This window comes from Eulemur rufifrons, chromosome 23 (genome assembly GCF_041146395.1).
Source record: "Eulemur rufifrons isolate Redbay chromosome 23, OSU_ERuf_1, whole genome shotgun sequence".
NCBI classification, from domain to species: Eukaryota; Metazoa; Chordata; class Mammalia; order Primates; family Lemuridae; genus Eulemur; species Eulemur rufifrons.
In genome coordinates this window covers 25,772,040-25,789,761 of record NC_091005.1, presented here as the reverse complement: position 1 = coordinate 25,789,761, position 17,722 = coordinate 25,772,040, and the positions used below count along the sequence as shown (strand labels likewise).

General features: G+C 42.7%; 1 protein-coding gene across 3 annotated transcripts in view; it reads left to right on the top strand.

The window, feature by feature from the left end:
• LOC138402178 (liver carboxylesterase 1-like) overlaps positions 1-8,804 on the top strand; it is a 32,054-nt gene extending 23,250 nt beyond the window's left edge. For 2 of the 3 annotated variants that reach the window (XM_069497932.1, XM_069497933.1), the window contains exons 10-15: positions 377-379; positions 1,286-1,366; positions 1,634-1,781; positions 6,585-6,716; positions 7,696-7,768; positions 8,061-8,804. In XM_069497932.1, the coding sequence (XP_069354033.1) occupies positions 377-379; positions 1,286-1,366; positions 1,634-1,781; positions 6,585-6,716; positions 7,696-7,768; positions 8,061-8,244 (621 nt within the window). In that variant the 3' untranslated portion in view covers positions 8,245-8,804. The remainder of the gene's footprint in view (positions 1-376; positions 380-1,285; positions 1,367-1,633; positions 1,782-6,584; positions 6,717-7,695; positions 7,769-8,060) is intronic. The other variant, XM_069497931.1, reaches the window with a different exon arrangement.
• The last annotated feature ends 8,918 nt before the right edge of the window (positions 8,805-17,722 follow it).

The window sequence follows — 17,722 nt, the reverse complement described above, 5'->3', positions numbered from 1 at the left end:
CCCGCCCCAGACGTCCTCCTTCTCCAAGTCCCCATCTGAGTCCAGGGCAGCTGTCCCCTCCCTCATGAGTTGTCATTTCCATGGAAACCTCTGGGATGGCCCAGCTGTGACGGGGGTGGCATGGCCCCGGGAACCCCTCTCCCCAACACTCTTTGATCGTCTTCCAATGAGAGAATCCTGCGGTGTCCGTGCCGGGAGGGCCTGAGGAGGTAACGGTTGTGCAGATGGGAAACGGAGGAGCCTGGAACGGGGAAGGAGCTCAGGCGTTGAGGCGAGTCAGGCCTGGGCCTGGCAGCTTCTCACCTTGGGCCCGGTGCGCAGTTTCCCCATAAATCTCCACACAGGCTCTCAGTCATCTCTCTGGAGAGATTCAGAGCAGGTCGGTTCTCCTTGAGTTAAGATTGACTCTAAATGCGCAGCAAGACCTTCCTTCCTGTCCAAGATAACAAAGCCAACCCTAGTTAGAGCAGGAGGACAGGTTTTATCCAGAAACACCATTGCAACAGGGAATTGTCCGGTGTGGACGGGCCCCAAATCCCTGAAACAAAGGCTGGAGATGTTCTGAAGCCTGGGCTGTGCTGAGGGAAAGCACGGTGGGGTGCGGAGTTGGGGTTGGTTAGTCCGTGAGGCCAGACCACCTGGATCTGTGGGTCCACCCTCCCCTGGAGGAGAAACAGGAGGCAGGGGTGTGAATGGCAGCGAGGCCCTCCCTGAAGTGAGGCTGTAATCTTCGCACAGGACTGGGAGGGAGACCAGGGGTATCTCCCTGGAGGTTTGCACTTCATAGCCAGGCCCCTCAGGTCCTTGAGGAAACAGTGTGGGTGGTAGATTTGCATCCCGAAGGGCAGAGAAAGGCCTTATAACTGGAAGCTTTCTAAAGTCACTGCTCTGGGAGGGGCCCAGGGGCCTCTGCCTGTCACCAGGTTTTGGCTGCAGCAAAGAGTAAGTTCCCTGGCAGGTGGAGCTTTCTCAGCCAGGGGGCTGGGGCCACTGTAGGTTCATGAGCAAACACACACACACACACACACACACACACACACGTACTCACGCTGCACAGTCTTCCAGTTTCTGTTAAATTTTTTTTTTTTACCCTCTTTGCAATTCTTAAATTTCTAGGTGTAAGTGCATTTGATTCATTGATTTTCCCAATTCATAAAAGACCCATGGTTTTTATGGCCCAACAAAATTAGAGGACCTACAGCCTGTGTTGTTGTGGTTGGTTGGTGAGGTTGGCTGTTGTTCATTCCTGAGGATTTACAAATGCTTAACCATTTTTTTTTAATAGTTGATGGGCTATCCACTTTCTGAAGGCAAACTGGACCAGAAGACGGCCACGTCACTCTTGTGGAAGTCCTACCCCCTTACTGTAAGAGTCTAGGAATTGTGGGAATTGGGTGAGATCCAAAAAGGGGCAGGGACTTGTCCCGAATCACAGATCAATTAAATTATAGAATGGAGACTGGGGCTTGGGGGTTCTGGCCCTCATTTTTCTACCGTCCCTACTTCACCACCCGGGCGGTGGGGGGAGTTGCCCAGGGCTGGAGAGCTTCTCCATCGATGCAAGCCTTGCTGACTGGCCAGAGAAGCTGCACTGCTCACCCGGGAACGTGGTCACTGTCTTGATCTGTTTCAGGGCATCCCTGAGGAGCTGACTTCGGTAGCCATTGAGGAGTATTTAGGAGGAACAGACGACCCTGTCAAAAAGAAAGACCTGTTCCTGGACTTGATTGGAGATGTCCTATTTGGTGTCCCATCTGTGATTGTGGCCCGACACCACAGAGGTGAGTCCCAGAGGTTGGACAGCAAAGGAACATTGGCCACACCAGCTCCAGTATTTGACCTGCCAACCTCCCAGCATAGACAGATGTGGACACTGCCGAGGGTCAGGCCTCACAGGCAGGTTCCATATGACATGGGGTGTGGCGCTGTCCTATTTTGGGTTCTGTCTGCAGCAGACTCTGAGAAAATGGTCCAAATGCATGTAGTTTATTTGTCAGGTGATGCCAGGAAACAGCAGCAGGGAGGTGGGGAAGTGTCAGAGGAAAGAGGTGGAAGACCATCCGTGATGCATTGCCAAGCAGGTGTCCACTGTGCACAGCTGGAGCTGGGAGCTGTGGGACACAAGCAGAGGACATGGCTCGGGGTTGTCCCTTCTGAGCAGAGGGAGCTGGGGTCTTTATCCACCAGCTCTCAGTTGTTATTGGTTGAAGGCTGTTCCAAGGAGTTGTTAATTCCCTGGTATCTTGACCGAGGGCACACATGGGTCCATTAGTCCCTGAAGGGCTGACAAAGGCCTCAGGCGAAGAGGTGGATGCTGGTGGTGGGCGTCAGGCTGGCAGACCCAGAAACAGGGCATGTGGGTGATGTGGGTGAGGCAGCAACAGCATCTGCTACAAGGGCTTCCTGCCTGGGGTGATGGTGGGATGTGGGCTGGAGGACAAATATTGGAAGACGCCTCTCAGGAGGTTTCCAAGGTCAGAGCTGACGGCAAACTAGTTTCTTAATTAGTGCAGCTGGGGGCACAGTGGGAGACAAGCACCGGATCAAGATGGTTGTCCAGGACCAAGAAGGCCAAACGGAGGGAGGAGTAGCAGGTGTGGGTGGTCTGGAGAAGTCAGTGTCTGTGGCTGCAGGTTTTGTCCATCTTGGTGAGTGCTGGAATGGACAATCAGAGGGCCAGGGCGGGGTCTACCTTGAAACCTTCTGACACTGACGGAGGCTGTGTGGGTGTGGTGTGAGGTAAGGATGCACAGGCTCACCTAGAGAGGTGTCCTCTTCCGGGTGCCATTTGGGGATCCTCCCAGACCCACCTTTTCCTACCAGCTCTCCTTTGCCTAGTCTGCAAGCCCGCAAAGGGTTCTGCGGTCCAGACCACTCTCTTTTCACCATGCTGGAAGCATTTTGAAATTCAGGACTTTATAAGCTTGCTAAAACCTGGCGACAGCTTACCCAGTATGTGCCCAGGCCCAGCCCCGTACAGGCAGGTGCAGGTGCTCGTCTCCACTTCCTCCTCCCGAGGGTCCCGAGGGGCCGACTGGGATTCAGTCTGTTCTTTTATGAACTTAGTTTTGCATGTTGCCATGTGTCTGATCTGTGGAGTTCTCTTCTACATCTTCTGCTGGCCTGGCTACCCGAGACTTGTGTTTTTTATCTGATATTTCATGTCTTTGAGTTGCTGGGTCTTTTTCCCAGGACTACACAGATTTTATCAACTTTCATTTTTCTGTATTTGTCTCACTCTTTTTGAGAAAAATAACTTCTGAATATAAAGTTAATGTTTCTTTTTTTTTTTTTTTTTGAGACAGAGTCTCGCTCTGTTGCCAGGGCTAGAGTGAGTGCCATGGCGTCAGCCTAGCTCACAGCAACCTCAAACTCCTGAGCTCAAGCGATCCTACTGCCTCAGCCTCCCGAGTAGCTGGGACTACAGGCATGCGCCACTGTGCCCGGCTAATTTTTTTCTATATATATATTTTAGTTGGCCAGATAATTTCTTTCTATTTTAGTAGAGACGGGGGTCTCGCTCTTGCTCAGGCTGATCTCGAACTCCTGACCTCAAGCGATCCACCTGCCTCGGCCTCCCAGAGTGTTAGGATTACAGGCGTGAGCCACCGCGCCCGGCCAAGTTAATGTTTCAATTGTAGAAAGTTTAGAAAATATGGAAGCACATAAAGGAAAAATTAGATAACTATCCTAATCCCTCTACCTGCAGATATGTATGGTAATATTTTTGGTATTTTCTTCTAAGAATTTTTTCATCTCATATTATATAAAAATTAATTTTCTGTTATAGTTCTATCCATGCAATGCCATGTTGTGATGATTTTCTTTTTTACTCTAATTGTAAATGAGGTAAGGATTTCCTTAATATTGATTTAAAAAACTGTCAAAAACATCCATTCTTCCATCAAATAGATATATGAAAATTTAATTTAATATTTCTATCCAGTTGGATATTTAGATTGGCTGCTCATAATTTGGGGCTGCCAATAACATTATTATTCTCAGCTTTATATGCATAAATTTTCAACCATATGTCTAATAATTTTCTAGGGTTTTTCATACAAAATTACTAGGCTGGCCCATAGGAACATTTTGAAGCTCTTGATGCATTTTGCAAAATTGCTCTCCAGTATATAAGAGTGTGGATTTCTTCACTCCCTTTCTCACCTGGGATACTAAGGTTGGAAATTAAAAGAATGCTGCCAATTTCATAAGCCCTCTTCCACCAAAAAAAGGGACATAAGACTACGTTTTAATTTGCATATCTTTGATTACTAGCTCTCTCACTGCCTATACTTCACTAGTGTTCCTACTTCTTATTGCCCAAATCTGTTCCTTACTTTCTTTTGAAGACTTCTGTTGTGATTGTATGAATTTTATAAATCTCAGTGGTTTTAGGCAAAAGTTTTTTTTTTAAAAATGTCTTTTGGGAAGCATGCTGCCTAAAATAAATTCTCTCCTTCACAAAAGTTCTTTCCTCTGTGGTTGGGCTCTGAGTTCCTTTGTAAAACATTTGAGTGGCAGAGGCGAGGTCAAACTCTCCTTTCAGCATGTTGTGCTTGACCTTGAAGCGGCCCTTTATTTACCAAGTGCGCTAGGGACCTCAGAAGGATGACCTGTTCCAAACAACGATTCTTGATAAACCAAGGGTGCAGTGGTGGAGGCTGAGGGTGATGATTAAATAAGTTATTCTTCACGTTCACGTTGGGATGACATATATTGGTAAATTTTTTTCTGGATGAATATTTAATGATGTTAAGAGATGATTATAGTATGTTACAAAATAACATATATAGTATCTTTCCAATTTGACAAACACAAAAGGGAGATAGGGCTATAGTACTAAAATGGCCTATCTCTGAGTGGTGGGATTATTAGTAATTTTTTGTTCAGTTTTTTTTTCTGCATTTTCTTTTTTTTTTTTAAGATATATATTTCTTTTAATTTTTCTTTTTTTTTTTAAATTTCAGCTCATTATGGGGATACAAAGTTCAGGTTATATATATTGCCCATGCCCCCCCATCCCCCCGAGTCTGAGCTTCAAGCGTGTCCATTCCCTAGACAGTGCACATCGCACTCATCATGTAGATATGCACCCATCCCCTCCCCCCACCCCCATTCCCCCCAGTCAGAACTTCAAGCGTGTCCATTCCCTAGACAGTGCACATCGCACTCATCATGTAGATATGCACCCATCCCCTCCCCCCACCCCATCCCCCCCCAGTCAGAACTTCAAGCGTGCCCAACTAAATTTCTTACTGTACCCATAGGGGGAAAAGTTATAAAATTTCTCCACCAACCCAGTTGGGGCCTAACTCTTTCTCTGTCAGGGTCATTCCTTTGTGGACATTGTGTCCAATGCAAAGTGCTGAGCTATAGGGCTGGATGGCCCATGAGTTATCCCTGAGGAGCAGGGATTGGTGGCTCCACTGAGCCAGTCAGTAGGGAAATTGACATCTCCCTGGGTATGGACAAGTGGGTTTAGTGCTAAGAGAGGAAGGCAGAGGAGAGGAGGAGAGAGGTCAGGAGAGAGGCAAGGTCACCCTTCCACGGCCCCTTGTCATCTCCACTACTACATTATCAGCCTTAAAGCTTTAACACTCCCTGGGCCAAGCAGGAGACCGTGAAATATGAAGTGCTGAGTTTTGTGGTTTCCTGAGAAATAAGAGACCCATTGTTCTCTCTCTGCCTATGTTTGTATTTAAATATCCTTGTTTTCAAGCAAGCAATTTGGATTTGCATCACTCTTTTCAGAAATGGGTAAAAAAAAACCACTGGACATGATTAAAACTAGGCTGAATAGAAGACACCTATCAGGGTGTATATATTCTCCAAGGGAATGAACACTAGTCCCTGTCTTATCAATGAAATAGAATAGTGTAGGCCGGGCGCGGTGGCTCACGCCTGTAATCCTAGCACTCTGGGAGGCCGAGGTGGGTGGATCGTTTGAGCTCAGGAGTTCGAGACCAGCCTCAGCAAGAGCGAGACCCCATCTCTACTAAAAATAGAAAGAAATTATATGGACAGCTAAAAAATATATATAGAAAAAATTAGCCGGGCATGGTGGTGCATGCCTGTAGTCCCAGCTACTCGGGAGGCTGAGACAGGAGGATCCCTTGAGCTTAGGAGTTTGAGGTTGCTGTGAGCTAGGCTGACGCCACGGCAGTCACTCTAGCCTGGGCAACAGAGTGAGACTCTGTCTCAAAAAAAAAAAAAAAAAAAAAAAAGAAATAGAATAGTGTAAACTGGATGTATATAGATTTGCGTGTATGTGAATGCATCATGCGGCAAAGGGATCCAGTGTCCCCGTAATGATAGTTATCCTAAATTGGTCAACCCAGGGTTTTAAAATTCATTTATTTAGTATTCACTCATTCATTAACTCGTTCACTCATTCAACAAATGCTCTGCTCAAATCCCATTCTACCTTAACCAGCTAAGCAGCCCTCAGGAAGTCACTAAATTTTTCTGAAAGGGTTTCTCACTGTGCTGATCACCAGGGGTTTCCCGCAGGGCCGGGGACCTTGACACCCCCCAGGGCTGTGTCTGGTAACAGGAACTGTGCATGAATCGTGTCTTCTCAGATGCCGGAGCCCCCACCTACATGTATGAGTTTCGGTACCGCCCAAGCTTCTCATCAGACATGAAACCCAAGACGGTGAGAGGGGACCACGGGGATGAGATCTTCTCTGTCTTGGGAGCCCCATTTTTAAAAGGTAATGGCTCTTGGTGGCTGTGAGCCTGGAGTTAGGAGATGTGGGTTCCAGTCTTGGTTTGGAGGCCTTGAGCGATTTGTCCTTCTGTCCTGGTCTTAGTTTCCTGATTCACTGTAACAGGGTCGAATGCCATTGTGCAGCCCCCACCCTTCCTCCTGCTCTGACACGCGTGAAGGAGGATGTGCACTCATGTGCCCTCAGCCAAGGTCATTTTCAGAATCCTGGCCTGTGCCATAGATAAGGCAGAGGTGGGTCACCTGCAGGGCCCTGCTCTAGGGCCAGAATGTCACTACTCCATTTCCCTCTCACAAGAGCATATCAGAATGTGAGTGAAGTTCAGGTTAGAATTGCCGTTAACCTTGAACTGGGTCTAATGTGTGTCTGTCTGTCTGTCTACTTATCAAATCATGTATCTTTAACTTCAAAATATTTAATAACATAATATTTTAAAGAAAACCCTCCACAAGTGCCTTCAACACCTTCACTCTCAGCAGTAATGGATGACTGTAACCCAAGTCCTGGCTGTTCATGACACACCAGTGCTTTTGGGCGTCTCCCAGTCTGGTGATCCCTTAGGACCTTTGCAGCTCTGTTATTTTACAGATGTGAAACTGTGGGTACATGTAGGAGATTGAGAAAGGTTCCAAGAGAGCACAACTCTGGGAGTTGTGGTTCCTGTAGAGGAAAACCTTGGGTGTGGCATTGGGACCCTGAGTGGGGAGAAGGCAGGTGGGGGTCACAAAAGAGAAAGTCAGCCAATCCATGGATTGTCTGCACACCCATTGCTGAGTTCTAGATCATTCATCATCAAACTTACAGTGCAGTCAAATTAACCAGGGTCTTCTTGAAATGCAGATTTCAACCCAGTGTCTATGGAGCAAGGACATAGACTCTGTGTTAGTAACAACCTCCCAAGTGATGCTAACTCTACTGAACCATGAACCACACTATGCACAGAAAAGGTTTTTTGTTTCTACAGGTGGTGCTTCAGAAGAAGAGATCAAACTTAGCAAGATGGTGATGAAATTCTGGGCCAACTTTGCTCGGAACGGGTGAGCCTGGTGGCAAAGATGGGGCAGGGTCGGTGGGGGCAGGTGGATCTATGGGGAAGGAGGGACAGCTTCTAAAGTTTGAGTGATTAAACTTCCCACCCTGACACCACAGTGCTCTGAAAATGAGAGTTCTCTGAAAATGGAAAGGCTGCCCCGGGACATGGTGAGCTCCCTATGTCTGGAGGTGTACGAGTTTCCTAGCATACATGAGCCAGGAGATCCCTGGAAATCTCAGAGGATTGCTGGGACCACACGGCAACTTTAAGGAGTTTCTATATGATTCTGTCCCCAGGAACCCCAATGGGGAGGGACTGCCCCATTGGCCAGCTTATGACCAGAAGGAAGGGTACCTGCAGATTGATGTCCCCACGCAGGCAGCCCAGAAGCTGAAGGACAAGGAAGTGGACTTCTGGACCAAGCTCCTGGACACGGAGGCAGCAGAGAAGGCAACCCAGACAGAACACACTGAGCTGTGAACGGGAGGCCCCGCCAGCCTCCAGAGCCTGGAGGAGCCAAGACTGGGCTATTCTATAGAAGGTGATCGTGAGTGAGAGAGCATCAGGTTGTGGGGGCTGGAGAATTGTCTGCTGGGAGAGGACACAGGGCAGGGAGGGACAATTTTTGCACTTGTGACCTCAATCGTGGGAATAAATCTTCTTTTAGAGGCCAAATCAGTGTTTATGTCTAAGGCTAGTGATTAATGCACTCTCATCAGAGAGAGAATAATGAAGCGGGAGGCACCAGCAGTAGGAAGGTGCCTCAGCTGGGGACGGCTTGGCCTCTAGACAAGCAGCACCCAGCAGGCTGGGCCCTGGGAGGTGCTGAGGGGACCCTGCACATGCCCCGTGTCTCTGAGCCCCAACAGCTTCCAGTGGTCGGACTGGGGCTGGCCAGAGTGCAGCCGTCCTCCCTCGAGTTGGAGTTACCCGTGGAGATGGAGGTGGCACAGGCTGAGCACGAACCTGGATCGGTAGAGGGAGAGGGGCCGTGGTGACCTGTGGCAGTGTTGTGTGGCCTTCGCTGACCCTCCCACAGGTGTGCAGGACCTTCCTCAACATACACAGAAGTGTCTTAGGCCCTTCCATGAGGCTGTCTCTTCCAACAGCTGGTCTGAAGCCGCTCTGTGGTCTGGACCACTTCAAGTCCAGGTAGTGACCACCTTGGAATAAGTCCCTGAAGTGTCATCCTAAAACTCTTTTAGAATCTCAGGAGTGATTTCTGGGTTCTGCTGGGATGTAGAAAGTTCTAAAGAGTGTCAGTCCTATCCTGACAACAGGAAGAAGCTGGATTACTTTAAAAATCATTACTTTTCCTGCACAAAAGAGGTGAAATTGCAAGGCAAATGATTACCCTAGAATTTAAGGGAAGACAGGAGATATGGGATGTGAGCACTGGCTTCCATTCCACCTACAGGCTGAAGACAGGGTCACTATAATCAGTAAAGTCTTTGAAAAGAATAATCAAGTGCGAAAGGCCAAGTGTGGCCTAGTATGAGAGTATAAAATTCCTGGGAGCCATATAGCTAATTGGGAGTTTAAACCCACACAAACTCTTCTCCATGGGCCTCTCGCAGGTGCTCCTGAGAAAAACGTGAGCTCCTGAGAAAGACAACTTCAATATACCAAAAAGTAAAACTCAAACTATGGGACTGGATACATATTAATTATTACTGCCCTAGTAACTAGGAGAATAAACTAGACAAACTATTATTCCATCACAGATAACATTTTAGCACAGATAAAGTTACATTCTAATAACGGTCCGAACTGCCCCACAAATTAAATTCTGATTTTTTTTAATTACAAAAGTTTACATTGTATTGTGCAGACAGGAGAAAGCCTGACTCCAGGGGTGCAGGCTTGAATCCTGCTCTGACCATAATCCCCCAAGGAAAAAGGCCAGCAAACCTTGTCCGTTGTCTTCCTCAAGGCACGACTGAAGACTTATTGAGGCTCAGGATAAGAAAAAATTGAAAAACCCCTGGGCGAGGGACAACAAACCATCCTGAGTCCAGTTCATTGGTATTTACTGCTGGGGAGGAGAAAGAAGACCGAGAAAGTCCTATCTTCAAAACTGAGGATCACAGGGCCTGCCTAAGATTGAGGTTAGACCAAGACAAGAGAATTGTCACCAGAATTATCAAGTACCAGCAGGTGCACAGGGAAGGCCTAAACCTAAGTAGTGGAACAAAGCATTAACAAAACCCTTCAGAAAACCCACCCTAAAAAACCCATTCAAACACAAGCACACCAGAGTAAGCACAAGCACAAGGTAACATTAGCAGAATCTGAATACAACAATGCACTTAAAATAACCATAGCAACAACACAACCCAAGCCCTGCTTATCTCCTGACTACAAAAACTTAATTCCCCAAATATACACAACCACACACACGGACTGACACACCAACACACATGTGTGCTCATGTGTGCAATCAGTCTTGTACAAGATAAGGCATGGCCATTTCCAGGCATAAATGCTATTTACTTCGGTTTGTAGTCTCTCACACATGATGTGCAGCATTGAATTTAAAATTGGAAACACACAAAAGAGCAAGGAATAAACCCATTAACAATAGACAAAGCAATCAACAGAACTAGATTCAGAGATAACCTAGGTGTCAGAACTAACAGGCTGAGAATTTAAAATAAGTATAAGGAAAACATATAAGGACAGACGGGAATTTCTGCAGCGATGTAGAAAGTGTAAGAAAGAAGACATTGGAAATGGTAGAAATTAAAGAAAAAATACTAGAAATGAAGAATGCCTCTAATGAATTGAGCAGTAGACCTGACACAGTTGAGGAAAGAATAAGTGAACTTGAAGATAGGTCAATATAAATTACCCAACTTAAATAAAAAGAGAAAAAGGATTGGAGAAAAAAAGAAACAGGACACAGCATTCAAGAGATGTGGGATAATATCTAAAGGTCCAACATATGTATAACTACAATACCAGAAAGAGAAGAGAAAAAGAACAGGGAGAAAAAAATATTTGTAAAGATAATGGCTGAGAATTTTCCAGAAATAATGAAAGATATCAAAGAATCTGAGGGAACCATAAACAGGATTAAGCAATAACATTAACATACATATTTAGACACTTAATAAGAAAATATTGAAGGAAGCCAGAGAGAAAAGACATTACATACACAGGAACAAAGAAAAGAATTATAGAAGGCTTCTTACTGGAAACCATGCAAGCAAAAACAACAAACAAACAAACAAAAAACAACAACAAGAAGATACACCTTTCAAGTGCTGAAAGAAAACACTTTCAACTCAGAATTCTCTATTTCACAAAAATATTATTCAAAAATAGAGAAAAAGAGACTTTTCAGAAAAACAACTGAGATAATTTATTATTAGAATACCTGTGCTACAAGAAATATGAAAGGAAGTTCTTCGTGTAGAAGATAGGTGATACAAGGAAAAAATTTGGATCTATATCGGCAACGTGAACACTACAGAAATCTTTAAAATAAAAGTTAGATTTTTTTGTATTAAGTCACTGTCTTCGGCAAAAGCAGTACCAATGAACTGTGAGCTTAGAGCGTATTTAAGAGCAAAATAATGACAAAAATAGCACAAAGATGGGAAATAAGAATGTAAAGTACACTGAAGTAAGGTTCTTATAATTCATATTATATTGTTTGAAGGTATAATGTGATTAGTTAAAGATGTATATTGCATACCAAGGACAACCACTAAAGATTTTTAAAGAGATATGAATAAGGAACCAGTAGTGGAGATACAATGGAATCATAAAAAATAATCCTAAAGCAAGCAAACAAAATAAAGGGGGAAAAAAAAAACCTATGAAGAAATTTAAAAAGTCTTGTTAAAATAACAGTTTTTAATCTAATCATGTCAATAACTACATTAAAAGAAAATGATTTAAACATACCAATTTAAAGAGATTGTCAGATCAGATCAAAGAAAAAGCAAGACCCCACTAAACACTGTCATGGGGAGTCTGTCTCCACTTTTTGATTTTGCTGATACTTTTTAAGCCTCACTCCTCTTTTGTCCCCTCTTACCCCACATCTGGAAAGCTGATAAAAAAGCCTGGGTGCTTCCTCCCTTTGTGCTGGTGGAAGATTCAACCCATGAGAAAGTTTACCAGGGCCCCAGTGCAGAACCTTCACACCACAGCTGCTCATCCTGAGACAGCCTCGCAGAGATCCCGGAGCCTCAGTGAGGTGAAGAAACAGTGTATTTTTTCCATTTGGTTTAAAGAGAAGGGGTGACACTATAGAGCAGAGGACAACAAACTAAAACCCTCAGGCCAAATGAGAGTAGAGGTTTTCCTGTGAGACTGTGGGCTCTTTGGGGTCAGGACGAAGGTCAGATTCCCATTTGTGGTTCCTTAACAAGTGCTTGGCAATGGGACTGTATGGATCAATTGAAAGATGACCAGCCAGATGGATCTTTACACATAGATGTGGACATCAGCCATCGGTGATCTATTGATTATAACTTTAAACTCTATAACAATAGTAATAGTAACTAAAAGGTATTGAATATCTATTGTGTTTTCATTATAAAGTACTTTCCATATTAGGTAAAATAATCTGCACAGAAACCCTATGAGGTGAGTACTTGTTATCAACCCCATGAAAATCAACACAAGGCACAAGAAAACGCAGCTAGTAAATGATAGGACCAGCTACATAATTTCCTGTGCAAAATAAAAATGTGGGACACTTGTCTTAAAACTTATAAAGACTTCAAAGACTGCAATGGCACAGCATTAATACAACCTGTGACTGCACAGTTCTCACATCCATGAAGACAGCCCTGGTCACAGAGCTGGGATATGAACCTGACCAATCTGAACCTAGAGCCCTGAGTATCCACTACTGCCACCAGAGTGGGAGAACAGCCCCAAACTCCAATGTTCTGCCAGGGAATCCCCAGCCTCTAGCTGCCATTACACCTGGATATGGCTTGAGCAACACTCACAGCCCAGTCCCCCAGGACCACCACTGCCGAGATAGCCTCACCCAGCTGCCACTGTCACCTCCACAGGGAGAACTTAGGCAGAGCACTCCACTATAATACCAGCCTCTGTGGACAGGGTATCACCCAGCTCCCAGCTAGAACTTCGAACAATGATCTAGGGAATAATCCACCACCCTGCATGAACACCAACCAGCATTGGCTTGAACTGCGGTAATCACAGGGGAAAGGAACAAAACAGAACAGCTGTACTACAAGCTGTCAGTGCATCCACCTCTCCCTTGATGGGCCAGTATTCCAGAGTAGGACACAAAAGTGCCATCCAGGGACTTCTCCTTCTAACTAACCAGGGGAGTTACCAGCAAAGGAGAATGGTGCCCTGCAACCCTATTTGCCCTGAGCTGAGAGAAGAGGATTCAGAAGAGAAGAAATGAGCAAAAGAACCCTGGCAACATGAAAAAACAAGATAGATTGACACCACCATGGGATCACAATGGAACTACAGTAGTGGACTCCAAACAAAAGGAAATTGTTGAAATGACAGAAATGGAATTCAAAATATGGATGGCAAATGAAGTGAATGGAATTGAAGAGAAAGTTGAAAACCAACAAAAAAGTCAAACTAAATTTTAAGAAATCAATGAAAAAATTGAAAAAGTCAGAAAACAGCCAGACAACAAATGAAAGGATAAAATAGAACTTAAAGAAATGAAAGAATCATTTAGGGACTATCAAAACACAGCAGAAACCCTCAGCAACAGACTAAAGCAAGAAGAAAGAATCTCAGAGCCTGAAAAGGCTCTGAAGCTAACCTAGTCATTCATAGAGGCAGAAAAGAGAATAAAAATACTGAGCAATCACTTAGAGATATATGGGACTATGTGAAGCACACTAATACTGAATTATAGGGTATCCTCAAGGGAGAAGAAGAAAGGACAAAAAGCATGGAAAATCTATTTGAAGGAATTATTGAGGAAAACTTCCCTGGGATTGACAGAGATTCAGACATCCAGGTACAAGACGGTCATCAAATACTGGGAAGATTTAGAGCAAATAGGACATCTCCAAGATGCATAGTTATCAACCTGGCCAAAGTCAAAATGAAGAGGAAAATTCTACAAGCAGCAAGATGTAAGCAACAACTAACCAACAAAGAAAAACCCATCAGGCTAACTGCAGTCTTCTCGACAGAGATCTTACAAGTCGGAAGGGATTGGAGGCACATCTTCAATCTTCTTAAAGAGAACAACTGCCAGCCTAGAATTTTGTATCCTGCAAAACTAAGTTTCATCAGCAGAGGAATAAAGTCTTTTCCAGATAGGAAAACACTAAAGGAATTTGCCATGACCAGACCTGCCCTACAGGAAATACTCAGACCTGCATTAACCATAGATCAGCACGGTGGATGCCCACCAGTGTAAAATCACCCAACAGATAAAGCTCAGAGCTCATACTAAACAATGGCAAAAGGGGGAAGACAAAGCAATAAGGTACTACCCAACATGATGAACAGAACAGCATCCCACATGTCAATTCTGTCACTCAACATTAACAGTGTGAATGCCCCACATAGACTCACTGAATGGATGAAAAAACACAACCCAAGTACTTGCTATCTCCATGAAACACATCTAACCCAGGAGGATTCACACAGACTCAAGTTGAAAGGATAGAAAAAAAAATTCTACACAAACAAAAACCAAAAGAGAGCTGATGTGGCCATTCTCATATCAGATAAAATTTGCTTTAAATCAACAACAGTACAGAAAGACAAAGATGACCATTATGTAATGCTAAAGGGAGCAATTCAACAAGAAAATACACAATCCAAAATATATATGCACCGAATATAGGGGTTCACAGATTTATAAAGAAAATTCTACTAGATCTAAGCAAAGACATAAATAGTAATGTTGTAATTGCTGGGGACCCCCTTTTCAGAGCTGGACAAATCATCAGAAAATAAATAAACACTGGACTTAATTGGGACTCTAGAGCAAAGGGAACTAACAGACATTTACAGAGCATTCTACTCAAAACTATGAAATATACATTCTTCTCATCAGCACAAGGGACATTCTCCAAGATGGATAATATCTTAGGCCACAAAACATAAGTCAAGAAATTAAAAAAAGTCAAAATCATGCTATATATTCTTACAGACTACAGTGGAACAAAACTAGAAATCAATTTCATGAGAAATACTCAAATCTACACAAAGTCATGAAAATTAAACAATCTGCTAATGACCGAACATTGAGTTCATGATGAAATCAAAATAGAACTCAAAAGATTCCTTGAACTGAATGACAAAGGGTTCACAAGCCATCAAAATCTATGGGATTCAACAAAAACAGTCTTGAGGTGGAAATTCATACCTAAATACCAACACAAAATAGATAGAATAATTACAAATTAACAATCTAATGTTACATCTCAAGGAACTAAAAAGAGAAGAGCAAACTGCATCCAAAGCCAGCAGAAGAAAAGAAATAACAAAGCTCAGAGCAGAACTAAACAAAATGGAAAACAAATACAAAGGATCAAAGAAACAAAAAGGTGGTTCTTGGAAAAGATAAACAAAATTGATAGACCTCATGCTAGATTAAGCAGAAATAAAAGAGAAAGGACCCAAATAAACTCAATCAGAAATGAAAAAGGAGATATTATAACTGATACTACGGAAACGCAAAATATCATGCGGGAATACTGTGAAAATCTCTATGCACATAAACTATAAAACATAGAGGGAGTGGTCAAATTCCTAGAAACACCAATCTCCCAAGACTCAATCAGAAAGAAATAGATTTACTTAACAGAGCAATAACAGTGAGGTTGAAGCAATAATAAAAATTCTCCCAACAGATAAAAGCCCAGGGCAAAATGCTTTCACAGTTGAATTCTACCAGACCTACAAAGAAGAGCTGGTATCCATACCATGGAAATTATTCCATAACATTAAAAGCAAGGAATCATCTCCCAACTTATTCTATGAATCCAGCATCACCTTGATACCAAAGCCAGGAAAGGACACAGCAACAACAAAAAAGAAAACTACAGACCAATATCCCTTATGAATATAGAAGGAAAAATACTCAACAGACTATTAGCAACCTGAATTCAACAGGATATCAAAAATATATTTCACCATGACCAGATGTGCTACATTTCAGGGATGCAAGGATGGTTCAACATACACAAATCAATAAATGTGATTCACCACTTAAACAAAAGCAAAAACAAAGACCATATGATCATCTCAATAGATGCAGAAAAAGCATTCTACAAAATCCAGCACCATTTCATGATAAAAACACTCAAGAAACTGAGTGAAGGAGGAACATATCTCAAAATTATAACAGTCACATGATAAATCCACAGCCAAAATCATACTGAATGGGGGAAAGTTGTAAGAATTCCCCCTAAGAACTGAAACAAGACAAGGGTGCCCATTGTCACCATTTCCATTCCATATAGTACTGGAAGTCCTAGCCAGAGCAATCAGGAAAGAGAAAGAAATAATGGGTATCCAAGTCAGGAAACAAGAGGTCAAACTCTTGCTTCTCACTGATGATATGATCTTTTATCTAGAAACTCACTAAAGCTGCACCAAAAGACTCCTGGAATTGATAAATAAATTCACCAAAGCCTTAGATTACAAAATAAATATACAAAACTCAGTAGCATTTGCATATACCAATAACAGTCAAGCTGAGAATCAAATCAAAGATTCAATACCATTCACAATAGCTACAAAGAAAATAAAATACTTAGTAATATACTTAACAAAGGAGGTGAGAGTTCTCTGTAGGAAAACTAGAAAACACTGATGAAAGAAGTCACAGATGACACAAGCAAGTGAAAAGCATATCATGGATTGGTAGAAACAAAATTGTTAAAATATCCATGCTGCCCACAATGATTTACAGATTCAATACAATCCTCATCAAAATACCAATATCATATTTCACAGACCTAGGAAAAATAATTCTATGTTTCATTTGGAACCAAAAAAGAGCCCACATAGCCAAAGGAATCTTAAGCAAAAAGAACAAATCTGGAGGCATCACATTACCAGACTTTAAACTATACTACAAGACTATTAGAAACCAAAACAACACGGTATTGGTACAAAAATAGAGAGATAGACCAAAGGAACAGAGCAGAGAACCCAGATATAAAACCATCTACCTACAACCATCTGATCTACAACAAAGCAGACAACAACAGACACTGAAGAAAAGAAGCCTATTCAATACATGATGCTGAGATAATTGGATAGCTACACACAGAAGAATGAAACAAGCACCTTACCTCTCACCACCTACAAAAATTAATTCAAGGTGGATAATGACTTAAATGTAAAGCATGAAACCATAAAAATTCTAGATCAAAATGAAGAAAAAATTCTTCTACACACTGGCCTAGGCAAAGAATTTATGACTAAGACCTCAAAGGCAATTATAGCAACAACAAAAATAAATAAATGGGATTTGATTAAATTTAAAAGCTTCTGCACAGCAAAGGATATAATCAAGTGGGCAAATAGACAATCTACAAAATGAGAGCAAATATTCACAAACCATTCAATAAAGGGCTAATATACACAATCTACAAAGAACTTGAAGAAATCAGCAAGATAATACTAAACAGCCCCATTAAAACATGGGCAAAATACACAAACAGATTGGATTGAATCATTGGCCATAGGTGATCAACTCAACTTGTAGTCAGTAGTTAGAATTAAGAATATTTGATAGCACAACAAAGTCACAATTGTCAACAACAAATTATGATATACTTTAATATAACTAAAAGCCTAAAACAGTGGAATTGGAATATAAATGTTTGAGGGGATGGGTACACAAATTACCCTAACTTGATTATTGATATTACACTATGTAGGCCAGTATCAAAACATCACATGTACCCTATAAATATATAAAACTATTATGTACTCATAGTAATTACAAATAAAAATAAAAACTGAA